The sequence below is a fragment of the Hyperolius riggenbachi genome, chromosome 9, assembly GCF_040937935.1.
Source record: "Hyperolius riggenbachi isolate aHypRig1 chromosome 9, aHypRig1.pri, whole genome shotgun sequence".
NCBI lineage: Eukaryota > Metazoa > Chordata > Amphibia > Anura > Hyperoliidae > Hyperolius > Hyperolius riggenbachi.
Genome location: NC_090654.1, coordinates 288,671,237 through 288,685,355, shown reverse-complemented (window position 1 = coordinate 288,685,355; position 14,119 = coordinate 288,671,237). Strand labels below are relative to the sequence as shown.

The following is a 14,119-nucleotide window of genomic DNA, read 5'->3' as shown; positions in this document are numbered from 1 at the left end:
CGGAAGTAGTTTTCTCCATCCAATATCTCCCTCGCATGGTCATAGCGCCTGTCTCTATTTAGCGCCTGCGCAGTATGACAACTTGCGCACTGTTTTTCCCGTGCGCATGAATCTGCTTGATCCACACTTGTCAGCATCCAATATGCTCACGTGAGAGCACTCCCCTCAGCTTCTCGTGCGATCACTTTGTGCGCACTATGCCCGCTCGAGTCGCTCTGCCTGCATGACAGTGCGGGAGTGCATTGTTACAGGAAGGCATCATGGGCTGCACGCTGCCCCGGAAGTCATCTCTCCTGTTCGCCGCCATATCAATGACGTCATGAAAACGAAACTTTGCCACCAACGCGGAACGGGGAAGAGAAACTGAAACTGCGAGTAGAATGAGAAACCTTTTATTTCAATGTGCACTTCACAGTTAAGGTTCCCTTTAAATATAGTTGTTTGCAAATGATTGATCACCAATCAGAATGAACCACTGCTGCTAATGTCGCTCGTGGGTTAGATCCTAGGTTCTCATTGTGGTACGCATGCCTCAGGGGGTACTTCTGATGGTTTCAGGGAGTACTTGGGCTTGGTTTACTTAACAAAGAATAACAAATTTAGAGTTTTAGAAAATGATAAATCTTATTTAAACACCAAATTATTGTTTCAGCTAATTAAAAGCACAGTAAATGCTTGGAAATGTTTTAGAACCAATTATGTACTAGTGGCACTTGTGATAATGTTTACTATGCTAGGGGGTACTTGATGAGTACAGGGTTTTAAAAGGGGTACATACCAATATAATGTTGAGAAACACTGATAATGTGTAATGCTGGGAATACACCAGGAGTTTTTTTTGGCAGGTAGTTGGCTCAATAAAAAAGTTCCAACAGGTCAGAATGGATTTCAATCGTTTTTCTCATAGAAGTGAAAGGAAATAGATCAGAAAAACTATCGGAAAAATTGATCAGCCAGCAAATCTGCCTTAACCTCCTTGCCGGTCCAATTCCCGCAGGCAAGGAGGCAGCGCAGCACTTTTATTTATTTTTTTTGTTCAAATCATGTCCAATTCCACGGCGACGGGGCGGGATGACGTCACCGATGTCAAGGACATCGGGACGTCAGAGGGAATCCGATTCACCCCTAAGCACTGCCTGGCACTGATTAGCCAGGCTGCGCAGGGGTCTGGGGGGGGGGGGCGGTAAGCGGCGCGGCGGGTAGCGGCGAATCGGCGGATATCGCGTACCACACGCAGGTAGCAAAGTGCTAGCCGCGTGCAGGGAAGAAAAAAAAATTATGCAAATCGGCCCAGCAGGGCCTGAGAAATCCTCCTGCACAGGTTACCCCGAGCTGAGCTCGGGATAACCGGCAAGGAGGTTAAAAACTCATTGTGTATTCCCAGTATAATGGAGGTTAGTTTGTAAGAGGGAGGGTCCCTGAAACGCGTAGTGACATAGGGCGTGGCTCTGGGTGGGTGGAGTAAAAAGTGACCTGCCAGGGGGAGCGCGCAGTTTGTCGAGCGATCGAGTGGAGTCTTGCCACTGGCCACGGCTACTCTGCCAGGACATTTCTGCTGTTTGGCATGAACAACCTACATACCTTCACCGAGAGCGCATTGTGCGCAGTGCAAATTTAATAAACATAATACACTATAGAGGCACGTTTTGTTTTTTAGTTTTGCTTCACCTGACTATCCGCAGTCCCATCTGAACGTATACTGACCAGCCCGATCTGTTCCATTAATCTCCTTAGCGGTTATCACAAGTTCATCTCAGGGTGGAGAAAACAAGCTAAGAGCGGTTATCCAGAACGGAACTCGTAGTAGCCGCCAGAGGACCATGCAGAGCAATGTGCGCAGTAGGCCTATTAACTCACCTCCCGGAGGATCCAGACATCCGCGGCTATTCCTCTTCCTCTCCTCCGAGGCTCTGCTTCCCACTGGTGAGGTCGCTGTCTGTCGTCATGACGAAAGCTGGCACTCACTATAGGGTTACAGTGCCACCCAGAGGAGGGAGGGAGAACTGGAGCCCTGGATCCCAGGGAGGCGAATGAGTGCTGGGCTGCTGTAGATCTCTCTGCGTTGTGATTTTTTTCCAGGCTTTAGGGTCTAAAAGCATGCTAAAAATTGTACCGCTTATAGACCCTAAAATCCGGAAATAATCAGACCACCAAAGGGGGTTAATGGACATTGGGCCACGATATGTGTTACATATGTTTTTGTTTAAAGGGAAGGTTCAAGCAAAATAAAAAAATGGAGTTTCACTTACCTGGGGCTTCTACCAGCCCCATGCAGCCATCCTGTGCCCTCGTAGCCACTCACTGCTGCTCCAGTCCCCCTCCGCCAGCTAGTTCTGCTTCTACCAGCCCCATGCAGCCATCCTGTGCCCTCGTAGCCACTCACTGCTGCTCCAGTCCCCCACCGCCAGCTAGTTCTGCTTCTACCAGCCCCATGCAGCCATCCTGTGCCCTCGCAGTCACTCACTTCTGCTCCAGTCCCCCACCGCCAGCTAGTTCTGCTTCTACCAGCCCCATGCAGCCATCCTGTGCCCTCGTAGCCACTCACTGCTGCTCCAGTCCCCCACCGCCAGCTAGTTCTGCTTCTACCAGCCCCATGCAGCCATCCTGTGCCCTCGCAGTCACTCACTGCTGCTCCAGTCCCCCACCGCCAGCTAGTTCTGCTTCTACCAGCCCCATGCAGCCATCCTGTGCCCTCGTAGTCACTCACTGCTGCTCCAGTCCCCCACCACCAGCTAGTTCTGCTTCTACCAGCCCCATGCAGCCATCCTGTGCCCTCGTAGTCACTCACTGCTGCTCCAGTCCCCCACTGGCAGCTTGCCGACCTCGGAGGTCGGCGGGCCGCATTGCGTACATTTTTACGCATTCCCGCTAGTGCAGGAACAATAACACATACATTTTTACGCGTTACTGGTTTAATGCGTAAAAATGTATGTGTTAATGTTCCTGCACTAGCGGGAATGCGTAAAAATGTACGTAATGCGGGCTGCCGACCTCCGAGGTCGGCAAGCTGCCAGCGGAGGACTGGAGCAGCAGTGAGTGACTACGAGGGCACAGGATGGCTGCATGGGGCTGGGAGAAGCAGAACTAGCTGGCTGCGGTGGACTGGAGCAGCAGTGAGTGACTACGAGGGCACAGGATGGCTGCATGGGGCTGGTAGAAGCAGAACTAGCTGGCTGCGGGGGACTGGAGCAGCAGTGAGTGACTACGAGGGCACAGGATGGCTGCATGAGGCTGGTAGAAGCCCCAGGTAAGTGAAACTCTTTTATTTTGCTTAGACCTTCCCTTTAATGAATAGTAATTTACAATTGGTTTCATCCTGCAGGTGGTCGATATATAGCGCCGATTCTTATGTGTGCGTTTTTTACTTAGTAAAACAGAACGTCTCCTTCTCTCTTCCCTCTACACCGGCTCTCAGGAACTTCTTCCCCCTCGCTCTACAACGGCTCTGGGGAAACACTTCTTGTGACAACGCTGACTTCCTCTTTCTCACCTTCTGCTCAGCGACGTCTTCCTGTAGCTTCTGGTGGCCGGATTGCTGCAGCGTCTGCTGGACCTCTTCATACTGAGGGAGGAAGAACAGCGACATGCTTGTGGGGTGACAAACGCCAGACAGTAAACCCGCTGAAACGTACTATTATCACAATGACAGCACGGCTGAACTTCTGCAAAATCTATTATTACATCTATTATTATGCCCTGTAGCCCAAAGGCAGGGAGAGCCCTAAAAACAATCAGGCTCTCCCCTCCTCCAGGCTAAAGGGCAAGCCACAAATGCTATATGCAAGGAAGCACAGCTCATCAGAATCAGGCCTAACGTATAACCTGCGTATCTAATGACCTGGTGCGGCTGCCCATATATAAAGCCAAACTTGTTTAGCATTTTAAAATAGAATTTTAACCTACTATTAAAGCAAAAATAAACTTATATAATGATTTGTATATGTAGTGCAGCTAAGAAATAGAACATTAGTAGCAAAGGAAAGAGTCTCATATTTCTATTTTCAGTGATCTATGCAAAAGAGCTTCTCTGAGCTCTCTGACCAAGCTTGGTCAGCTACAGTGCTGTTTACTGAAGTCCTTAAACAGCCAAGAAACAGTGAGAGACAGCTTGAGATAAGGTTTTAGGCCTCGTTCACATCTAACTAGCGCAGATGGCGGTGCGATCGGAAAGAAAATAGCGATATGAGCGCAATACAATGAAAAACGCTGTAGTCACAGACAGAGGAATTCCGATCCACAGTAGAACACAGATGCTAAATATAGTATGATCCTCAGTGCAGTCAGTCTCACTCTCTTTGCAACCTGCAGTACCCAGTGCTCAAGAACAGATGTAGCCACCACCAGGGCACAAACCACAATAAGACCTTTAGTTGCCCAAACAGAGTATACATTTATTAAAATTCACAATCACAGAAATAAAACCAGAACTCACATTGATGGTCCATGCACACTGGACCCCTCTTGCTATCTGTACGGACACGGCCGTCACATACACCTTTTACTGTCACCTCACTTCAGGTGGATTGGAGTAGCCAGTTCTCCTTCCCTTGCGATTGGCGATGCATTCGGAAAGCAACGCATACGATCGCACGCCTTCTGCGTCGCTGATCCCATTCAGTACAGTGAGTGGGTTAGCTCTGCGCTAGCGGGCAGAATGCATGCAGCAGTACGCAAGCGCATCATAGCGCATATGATGCGAACGCGCTTCCAAATCCGCACTGAAGCGCGTACGATGTGAACGAGCTCTTACTGCAGGGAAGTTCAAAGGTGAATTCCCACTTGGGCGGCCAGGCAGGAGGCATCTATAGCGTTTGCCGCAATACCAAATGCCGTTACTGCCGTGCATGCAATCATGCGCTTTCGACTAAGATCTTTCAAGCATATCCGGCTGGAGACACTAAAGGGTCATCCCTGCCTAATGATCTCTGAATATCTCACTATAGAGCATCATGGGTTATGTTTCCATTTCTCGTATACCTGCTTCTGGACAGCGCTCAGCTTTTCTAAGACTTCACTTTTACTGTTCAGAACTTCAGAAAACTTCTCCCCCAACTTCTTCTCTCGGCCTAAAAAAACAGGCAGATAACAGAATACATACATCAGACTGTCTTCCTGTACATCAGATAATCCATGTACAGCGAGATGGAGGAAGTGATCACACACACACACACCAGAATACAACAGACTGTCTTCCTGTACAGCGAGATGGAGGAAGTGATGTCACACACACCACACACACACTGTATATATACACACACCACACACACACACACACACACACACACACACACACACACACACACACACACACACACACACACACACACACACACACACACACACACACACACACACACAAAACACTTACCAGCATAACCTCTGCTTTTCACCTGGAATACGAAACAGAAAAAAAAATGTAAACAAAGCGTATGGACAGTTTGAACTTTTTACATTGGCTTCCCTCCTGCAGAAGATAAATAGAGCACATGTAAAGTGTCACACATGGCATGCCTGAGATAAATGAAGTATAAGGATTTATACTCACCTAGGACTTCCTCCGGCCCCCTGTAGTCTGTCTGTTCAATCGCCCTCCTCTCTTGCTGCTCCGTTCTGCCAGTGTGGCCCCAGCATCACACATGTATCCCGATCGCACTGCAGCTGCCGGGAGTGTTCTGCACATGCACAGATCCCAAGACTAACTGCGCTTGCACAGAACTCGCTCAGATATGGGAGCGCAATCAGCGGCCGCGTGCAACTAGGCTGGACTCCACTGGGGGAGATAGGAGCTTCCAGGAGGACAATGAGCAAGAGCGCAACCTACAGGGGGCTGGAGGAAGCCCCAGCCAGGAGGACAGCGAGTGAGACCACGGCCTACAGGGGGGCGGAGGAAGCCCCAGCTTGGGAGGTTACAACATTTGCTCTCCTTCAAATTGGACCTGAACTCTTGCACAGGGCAGAAGGAAAACATAGAGAAATGCACCCTGTATGTATTTAGAGAGTTTAGCCTGTCTAATTCCCCCTCATCTGTAACTAATCACCACCATAATTACATCTCTCAGTTGTGCTAGCTGGCTTCCTCGGCAGAGCAGCTAGTTTGTATACACAGGATGTTTACCATATGAACTGCTTCCATGAAAGCAGGAAGTAGACACACTGCAGATATATTGCTGAATTTATATCAGCTGTGACAAAGAAATGTTTTTCTTTAAAAGGTTATTATGCTGTTGCTTATATTTTAGAGCAGAGAGGAAGTTCTGAGTTCAGGTCCGCTTTAAAGGGAACCTAAACGGTGAAGGATATGGATTTTTCCTTTTGAAATAATACCAGTTGCCCGACTCCCCTGCTGATCCTGTGTCTCTAAGGGTGCGTTTCCACTAACGCGAATTCGCATGCGTTCCCCGTATGCAAATTCGCATAACCAATAAAAGTGAATGAGCCTGTGTCCACGGAGCGTTTTCTTGTGCAGGTAAAATCTGCTCAGCAGAGCCATCCGAATTCGGACACCGCACACACGCATGCGATTCGCATACAATGTATTTAATTGGGAATTCGCGTGGTGTTTTTTCATGCAAATTTTCATGCGAATTCGCATATGATTTCGCATGGAATCAATGAAAAAGCACACAGGCACTGACATGGTTAAATTCGCACACAGCGTCATCCAGGCGAAATCGTATGCGAATTTGCGGTAAAATTTGCATACAACCGCATGCGATTTCGCTCCTGCATGCGAATTCGTCCGCGGAGAATCCGCAGCGATTTCCCACCGCACTAGTGGAAACGCACCCTAATACTTTTAGCCACAGCCCCTGATCTGCAAGTCAGACTGGATTAGCTGCATGCTTGTGTCAGGTGTAAGATTCAGCCAAAGAGATCAGCAGGACTGCCGGGCAACTGGTATTGTTTAAAAGGAAACATCCATATCCCTCTCAGTTAAGGTTCCCTTTAAAAATAAAAGCTATGGTTTTTATTAAGAATTCCGTATGAGGCATATTTATCAGAGGGTAGATCGCCTGTTCCCTAAATATAGAAACGGCCGGTCAGTTTTATCACGTCTATACAGGGTTTCCGGTTTCCACTGATGTGCTGTGATGCAGTCTTGCTTTAGGGTTGACCACTGACCAGAACGTTTATAAAGTAACGAGATTTTGGAAGCTGCTGTTCCCTTATTGGATCACCACGTCTTTCTAAACAGCCCTTGTGAGGTGCAGAATGTTCTTTAGGATTAAATAAGTGGCTGATTTACTTTGTCAGCAGTTTACTGTACAGCCTGTATCTGCAATCACAGGAATAAGCTTGTATTACTTTCCATGTGGCCACGCTCAAATCCAATATCCTTATTACGCATTTTCAACACACCCTGAAATGTTGTATGAGTTACCCTCTTCCCACTGCCTGCCCCCAATTCCTGCTCCTGTAGACTCTGTTAGGGCTCACTCACACTAAGGCCCCATTCACACTTACAAAACGCTAGCGCTTTTGCTAGCGTTTTGCTCTGGCAGTTTTTGGCAATTTACGCCATTCACACTTGGGGCGAATTTCTGAGATCGCGTTTAGCACTTCTATAGCACTGAAACGCGATCACCGGGAAATCGCCTGAAAATGGTGCAGGCTACGCGTTTGCGTTCAGCGTTTTTGGGCTATTTGTGGCGATTAGCGCAAATCTCTCAAGTAAGAACGGGCCCATAGGGTTTCATTACACTAGCGCTTTCAAAAGCGTTAGCGTTTTGCCGAAATCGCAGCAAAACGCTCTAGTGTGAATAGGGCCTCAGGGCGTTTTTTTTCTCTTTTTTCAAGCCTAGGCGATTTTCCGATCTGCTCAGCAAAGTGCTGCCTGTACCATTTTTGAGGTGATTTTCCTTATTGGAAGGTATAGGAAAAACGCAAAACACTTTGTGCATCGATTGCGTTCGCGGTTTTAAGAATAAATACATTGCAGTTATTCTTTTCCGGATCAAAGAGTTCACTTCCTGACTTGCGTCAGGGAGTGAATTACAAAACCAATCTGGAAAAGCACTTTTACCAGAAACGCAGAGCGCAGTGGAGCGCCGGTAGGGGGAAAAAAAAGCGCACAAAGACGCAAAATGCTTGCGTTTTCGATTTTAGGTGTGAATGAGGCCTGTCAGAGCAACTCATCTACAGACTCGGATTTGAGTGTTATCCCTTCTCTATGCAATTCAATCTACTCTATTCTCACCTGTATCTGGCAAAACCCTTCATGGCAAAACCATCTGTCACAGAGGCGCTCAAACCTATTGCTTGACCCACTGAGTTGTGCTCCCATTTTTGCCTGAGGAACGCGAAACGCGTTGCATTTGTGGAGTTGAATAAATTATTTGACAATTCTGTTTTATTGAGACTCAAGTGAGTTTTCTTTTTTTGTAAGAGGGAGGCGAGTCCACCCTAACATCCCCCTCTGCTTTTAAATGGTTTTTGAAACGTTTTACTCTACTCTGGCGCCTCTGTATACCGAGTTTTTGCTGATCTAAATACACACAGGGTGCATTTCTCTAGGTTTATCTTCTGTCCTGTGCAAGAGTTCAGGTCCACTTGAAAGTACCCCAGAAGTGAGAGGGATATGGAAGCTGCCATATTTGTTTCCTTTTAAAGAGAAACTCCGACCAAGAATTTAACTTTATCCCAATCAGTAGCTGATACCCCCTTTTACATGACAAATCTATTGCATTTCACAAACAGACCATCAGGGGGCGCTGTATGGCTGATATTGTGCTGAAACCCCTCCCACAAGAAGCTCTGCGTACCGCAGTACTCTGGGCAAACTGCCACAATGTAACAATGTTCACAGACAGGAATTAGCTGTTTACAGCTGTCTGTAACAGCCAAAACAGCTACCAGCAGCTACATAACCTGCCCACAGTAACAATGTCACCATGTAATAAATGTCAGAATGTAAGTCGGGGAGAGGAAAGATTTTACAATGAGCAAACACTGACTAAAACATTTATACATAATTATTGTAAAAATGAAGCACTTTTTTTATTACATTATTTTCACTGGAGTTCCTCTTTAAACAATACACATAGGGTCACCTGGATAGTTTATTGGTAATGCTGTTGCCTTTGATGTGGGATTTGTGCTTTTGACCAGGGTCCGAATTGCAGCTCAAACCAGTATGTAAACAGCAAGGAGTCTCATGGCAAGGCTCCCCTAGAGTCCTGGTCGCCCATGGAGTGTGCCTTAAGTGGCTGCAGCTCTGGCCCTTTGAGTCCACCAGGAGAAAAGCGTAATATAAATGTTCTGTGTCTTGCCACATCGCCTGCCCGGCTGTCCTGCTGATCCTCTGCCTCTAATACTTTTAGCCACAGCCCCTGAACAAGCATGCAGCAGATCAGGTGTTTATGAATGGATTAACTGCATACTTGTTTCAGGTGTGTGATTCAGACACCACTGCAGCCAAAGAGATCAGCAGGACAGCCAGGCAACTGGTATTGTTTAAAAGGAAACAAATAGGGCATCCTCCATATCACTCATAATTTGTATTAGCAGCCAGGGCTGATATATTTGTAGATGAGTGACTGGACTGTCATAATAAGCGACAGGCTTCTCAGTGAAGGTAACGCCCATACTCACACATCGCACAGTCCTGCAGGTGAAGGCCAAGACAGTGATAACTCCCACCAGCGCGGTCACAGCCAGCACCTCCCAGGAACAGCCGTGGAAGTCCGGCCCGGGCTGGAGGTCCTCCGGCAACAAAGACACGACCTGCAAGAAGAACAAAGAGGTCACGTCATGGAGAGTCAGTTCCTGGGGTCAGAGGGGGAAAGAAAACGCCACAACGTGCACTACTCACTTACAAAAAAGTAATGCCATGTACACAATACATGACTCAAAAGGAACCTGAGGTGAGAGGTATATGGAGGCTGCCATATTTATTTCCTTATAAGCAATACCAGTTGCCCGGCTGTCCTGCTGATCCTCTGCCTCTAATACTTTTAGCCATAAACCCTGCACAAGCATACAGCAGATCAGGGGTTTCTGACATTATTGTCAGATCTGACAAGATTAGCTGCATGCCTGTTTCTGGTGTGATTCAGACACTACTGCAGCCAAATAGATCAGCACGGTAGCCAGGCAACTGGTATTGTTTAAAAGGAAATAAATATGGCAGCCTCCGTATCACCTCTCACCTCAGGGTCACTTTAAACGTAAACTTCCTTTACATAAGGTATCATTGCGCTGCTCGTTGTCTTCGCCGAATCCAACTGGCAGATCAATCAGATGACTATTGGGCAGATATCGGGCAGTCGGCTGGCGTGTACAAATCGTTCAAACAACATCAATCCAGAGCGAGCTCGAATGTCACTCGCACACAATCTTTTGGAATGTGAAGAAAGTCGTTTTAACTACTAATGTTTTTTGACTGCTGATGCTCGCTTGAGAGCACCGACTTTTGTATAGCGTGCATACAGACATTTTACTGCAGTAACAGCGGATATTCTTTAACCTGAGGATCATTTGGGGAGCCAGTTAGGAGAATGCGAAATATTAAACCAGTCACGTGATCATAACCAACCAACCAGAGACTTACAAATCAATCACCTGATCAAACTGGTCATGTGCTTCTAATAATTCTTCTTCTGGGATTAAAGAGAAACCGTAACCAAGAATTGAACTTCATCCAAATCAGTATCTGTTGCCCCCTTTCCCATGAGAAATCTATTCCTTTTCCCTGCTCTGTATGACTGATATTGTGGTGAAACCCCTCCCACAGTGTGATGTCATGACCTTGGTCCTGACAGATTGCTGTCTGTGAACCTCATTGCATTGTGGGAAATAACGTTTTTTTCTAACTGCCAAGCAACCAGTATCTCCCGCTGTACATAGAACTCTCAGTAACGAACATTCCGTACAGATTACCTGGCAGAATTAAAGAGGTCGCCACCAGTGATAAATGTCAGAATGTAAATCAGAAATATTAGCATCTCACAGACCATCCCCTGTTGATCAGCTATCAAGCTATGTACTAGCACTAGATTTTCATAGCCAGGGGCAAATGTTTATCGTTTCAGGTAAAAATCTAAAGAGGAGTACCAATGGCAATGCCTCCCTTCGGTGATCTGCTGACTGCTATGGTAGGTGCAGCAGAACGCCTCTTGCTCATCTCTCCATAGAAAGGCATGGCAGAGAGCTAAGCAGCCCATCTCCATAGCCTCTGGGGAGACACCGGTATTCATCTGTTTACACACACCCTCACTGTTTATTGTGCTGCTAATGAAGTGTCAGAAGTTTATGTACACAAAGAAGAGGAGTCCGCAACTGTATCTAATGCTGGCTACACACGATGCGATTTCCCGCTCGATCGATCATTTCCGACATGTTTGATCGGCTTTCGAATGATACAGCCGTCGATTTTGCATACTTAACATGAGAAAATCGACGGCTGTATCGATCGACAACCGATCAAACATGTCAAAAATAGTCGATCGACCGGGAAATCGTATTGTGTGTACCCAGCATAACTCAGCCTATCTAGACACTGATTAGGGAAACAACTGTCACCTGAAGGCATCAGGAAAGATGGCTTCAGGCAGGATAAAAGTCATCCCTACATGGGTAGATAACAGTCTTACATGGCAAGCAATCAATCATCACCACTTGACCGCAAATAGGTTTGGGTAATGATGCAATGTGGTTGGCAGATCTTCTCAGAAACGTGGTCGCTAAATCTGCTGGGCAATGTGGTCGCTAAATATGCCGGGCAATGTGGTCGCTAAATCTGCTGGGCAACATGGTAGCCAGACTTGCCAGACCTGCCGGTCATTGTGGTCACCAAATCTGCTGGGAAACGTTATGTGATAGATCTAATGGGGAATGAGTCAACAGATCAGCCGGGCTAGGCGGTCACCAGATCTCCCGAGCTAGGCGGTCACCAGATCTCCCGAGCTTCGCGGTCACCAGATCTCCCGAGCTTCGCGGTCACCAGATCTCCCGAGCTTCGCGGTCACCAGATCTCCCGAGCTTCGCGGTCACCAGATCTCCCGAGCTAGGCGGTCACCAGATCTCCCGGGCTATGGGGTCACCAGATCTCCCGGGCTATGGGGTCACCAGATCTCCCGGGCTATGGGGTCACCAGATCTCCCGGGCTATGGGGTCACCAGATCTCCCGGGCTATGGGGTCACCAGATCTCCCGGGCTATGGGGTCACCAGATCTCCCGGGCTGTGGGGTCACCAGATCTCCCGGGCTGTGGGGTCACCAGATCTCCCGGGCTGTGGGGTCACCAGATCTCCTGGGCTGTGGGGTCACCAGATCTCCTGGGCTGTGGGGTCACCAGATCTCCTGGGCTGTGGGGTCACCAGATCTCCTGGGCTGTGGGGTCACCAGATCTCCTGGGCTGTGGGGTCACCAGATCTCCTGGGCTGTGGGGTCACCAGATCTCCTGGGCTGTGGGGTCACCAGATCTCCTGGGCTGTGGGGTCACCAGATCTCCTGGGCTGTGGGGTCACCAGATCTCCTGGGCTATGTGGTCACCAGATCTCCTGTTCTATGTGGTCACCAGATCTCCTGGGCTATGTGGTCACCAGATCTGCTGGGCTATGTGGTCATCAGATCTGCTGGGCTATGTGGTCACCAGATCTGCTGGACTATGGGGTCACCAGATCTCCTGGGCTATGGGGTCACCAGATCTCCTGGGCTATGGGGTCACCAGATCTGCTGGGCTATGTGGTCACCAGATCTGCTGGGCTATGCGGTCACCAGATCTGCTGGGCTATGCGGTCACCAGATCTGCTGGGCTATGTAGTGAATTGATCAGCTGAGCACAGATCAGATCTGATAGGGAATGTGTCACCTGATCGGTGGAGGGGGGGGGCGGAGGGTGACCTCTGGCCTCCAGCAGCTGAGGGTGGTCGGGGACAGTCGGTGATCGGGCAGCAGATCCCCGGAGATCAGTCACTCACCTGCCGCACAGTATGAGCCACGTACTCCCCAGCTTCCTCCATTCCTCCCCTCTCAGCAGCTGCAGCCAGCAGCCATCAGACACCGGCCGGGAGGCACCACTGTGCGGGGGGGGGGGGGGAAGCAGAGGTTAGCCCCGGGATACAGAGGCTTGGTATGATCCCTGCCCCGCCCTCTGTCTCCGGGTCCGCGAGTATACAGTATCGAGGCCACACACCCCCGCACGGCTGGGAGAGAGCGGGGTCTATAGAGAGATCTCCCCCTTGACAGTTTGGTTTGTTCCGCGGTGACGTCACGGGAAGGGAAACTACTGCGCAACTACGTGAGCCAATGAGGGGCGGGGCGTGTGAAGCCCGGGGAGCCATGATGGAATCTCCTAGGCAACCGCCTTTGTGCTGAGCGCATGCGCACTGCTTTTGCTCCAAAGGTGCTGTTTGTTATGGAAAGAACTACAGAGTACTCATCCAGCTCATGGTGAACCACAACTCCCAGGAGTGTGGGCCTTTTTCCACTACACAGCTGAATCACAGATCGCTAGTGATTTTTAGATCGCTGGGGTTGCTACTTTATCATAGAAATCATAAGAAGTATTTTCCACTATAGTGATTTGATTTGGAAATCGCAAATTGCTATCGCTTTCTGGAACGATTTTTAGGGCCCTTTTCCACTAGCAATCGCTAGCGTTCGCGCTAAACGCTATTGATTGCAATTCAGCAAAAGTCCAAAATTTCCCAACGTTCGTGATCGCGATTTTGCTATGCTATGCACCGCATAGCAAAATCGCGGCAAAAATCGTTCCGTGGCACGATTGCGATTTAGTAAAAAAGGAATCGCGGTATTGGAAATTACCTACCGCGATTCCTATGTTATTTAGCAAACCGTAGCGATTTTCAAATCACTAGCGGTTTGCGATTCAGCAATCGCAAACGCTCTAGTGGAAACGGGCCCTTAGAGTTATAATGCAAAGCAAATGAAAAATCACAATGGCATAACATTGAAAAATCGCAATCGCTGGCGTTTATGATTGCGATTGCTAGTGGAAAAGGGGCTAAAAAGGATTTAAAAAGCCTCCTTACTAAAATGTTATGCAAAATAGAAGTTTGCCGTATTAAAACAGAAGGTATTTGCGGTTATTTAGATTGTAGTTATCATACGAGCAATTCCGAGTACGGCACCACCGTACTTGGCGAATAAATCCATCT

The 14,119-nt window shown here is 48.3% G+C and overlaps 2 protein-coding genes across 7 annotated transcripts in view; one reads left to right on the top strand and one right to left on the bottom strand.

The window, feature by feature from the left end:
• The window catches only part of MIA2 (MIA SH3 domain ER export factor 2), a 92,998-nt gene that overhangs the window by 44,415 nt on the left and 34,464 nt on the right, over positions 1 to 14,119 (bottom strand). For both annotated transcript variants that reach the window (XM_068254750.1, XM_068254751.1), the window contains exons 8-11: positions 9,592 to 9,723; positions 5,369 to 5,390; positions 4,978 to 5,066; positions 3,491 to 3,562 (exon numbers count right to left, since the gene is read on the bottom strand). In XM_068254750.1, the coding sequence (XP_068110851.1) occupies positions 3,491 to 3,562; positions 4,978 to 5,066; positions 5,369 to 5,390; positions 9,592 to 9,723 (315 nt within the window). The remainder of the gene's footprint in view (positions 1 to 3,490; positions 3,563 to 4,977; positions 5,067 to 5,368; positions 5,391 to 9,591; positions 9,724 to 14,119) is intronic.
• Positions 13,272 to 14,119, top strand: part of LOC137533369 (tyrosinase-like) — a 127,425-nt gene continuing 126,577 nt past the window's right edge. For 4 of the 5 annotated variants that reach the window (XM_068254754.1, XM_068254759.1, XM_068254752.1 and 1 more), the window contains exon 1: positions 13,272 to 13,344. The gene's annotated coding sequence lies outside the window, so the exon portion shown is untranslated. The other variant, XM_068254756.1, reaches the window with a different exon arrangement.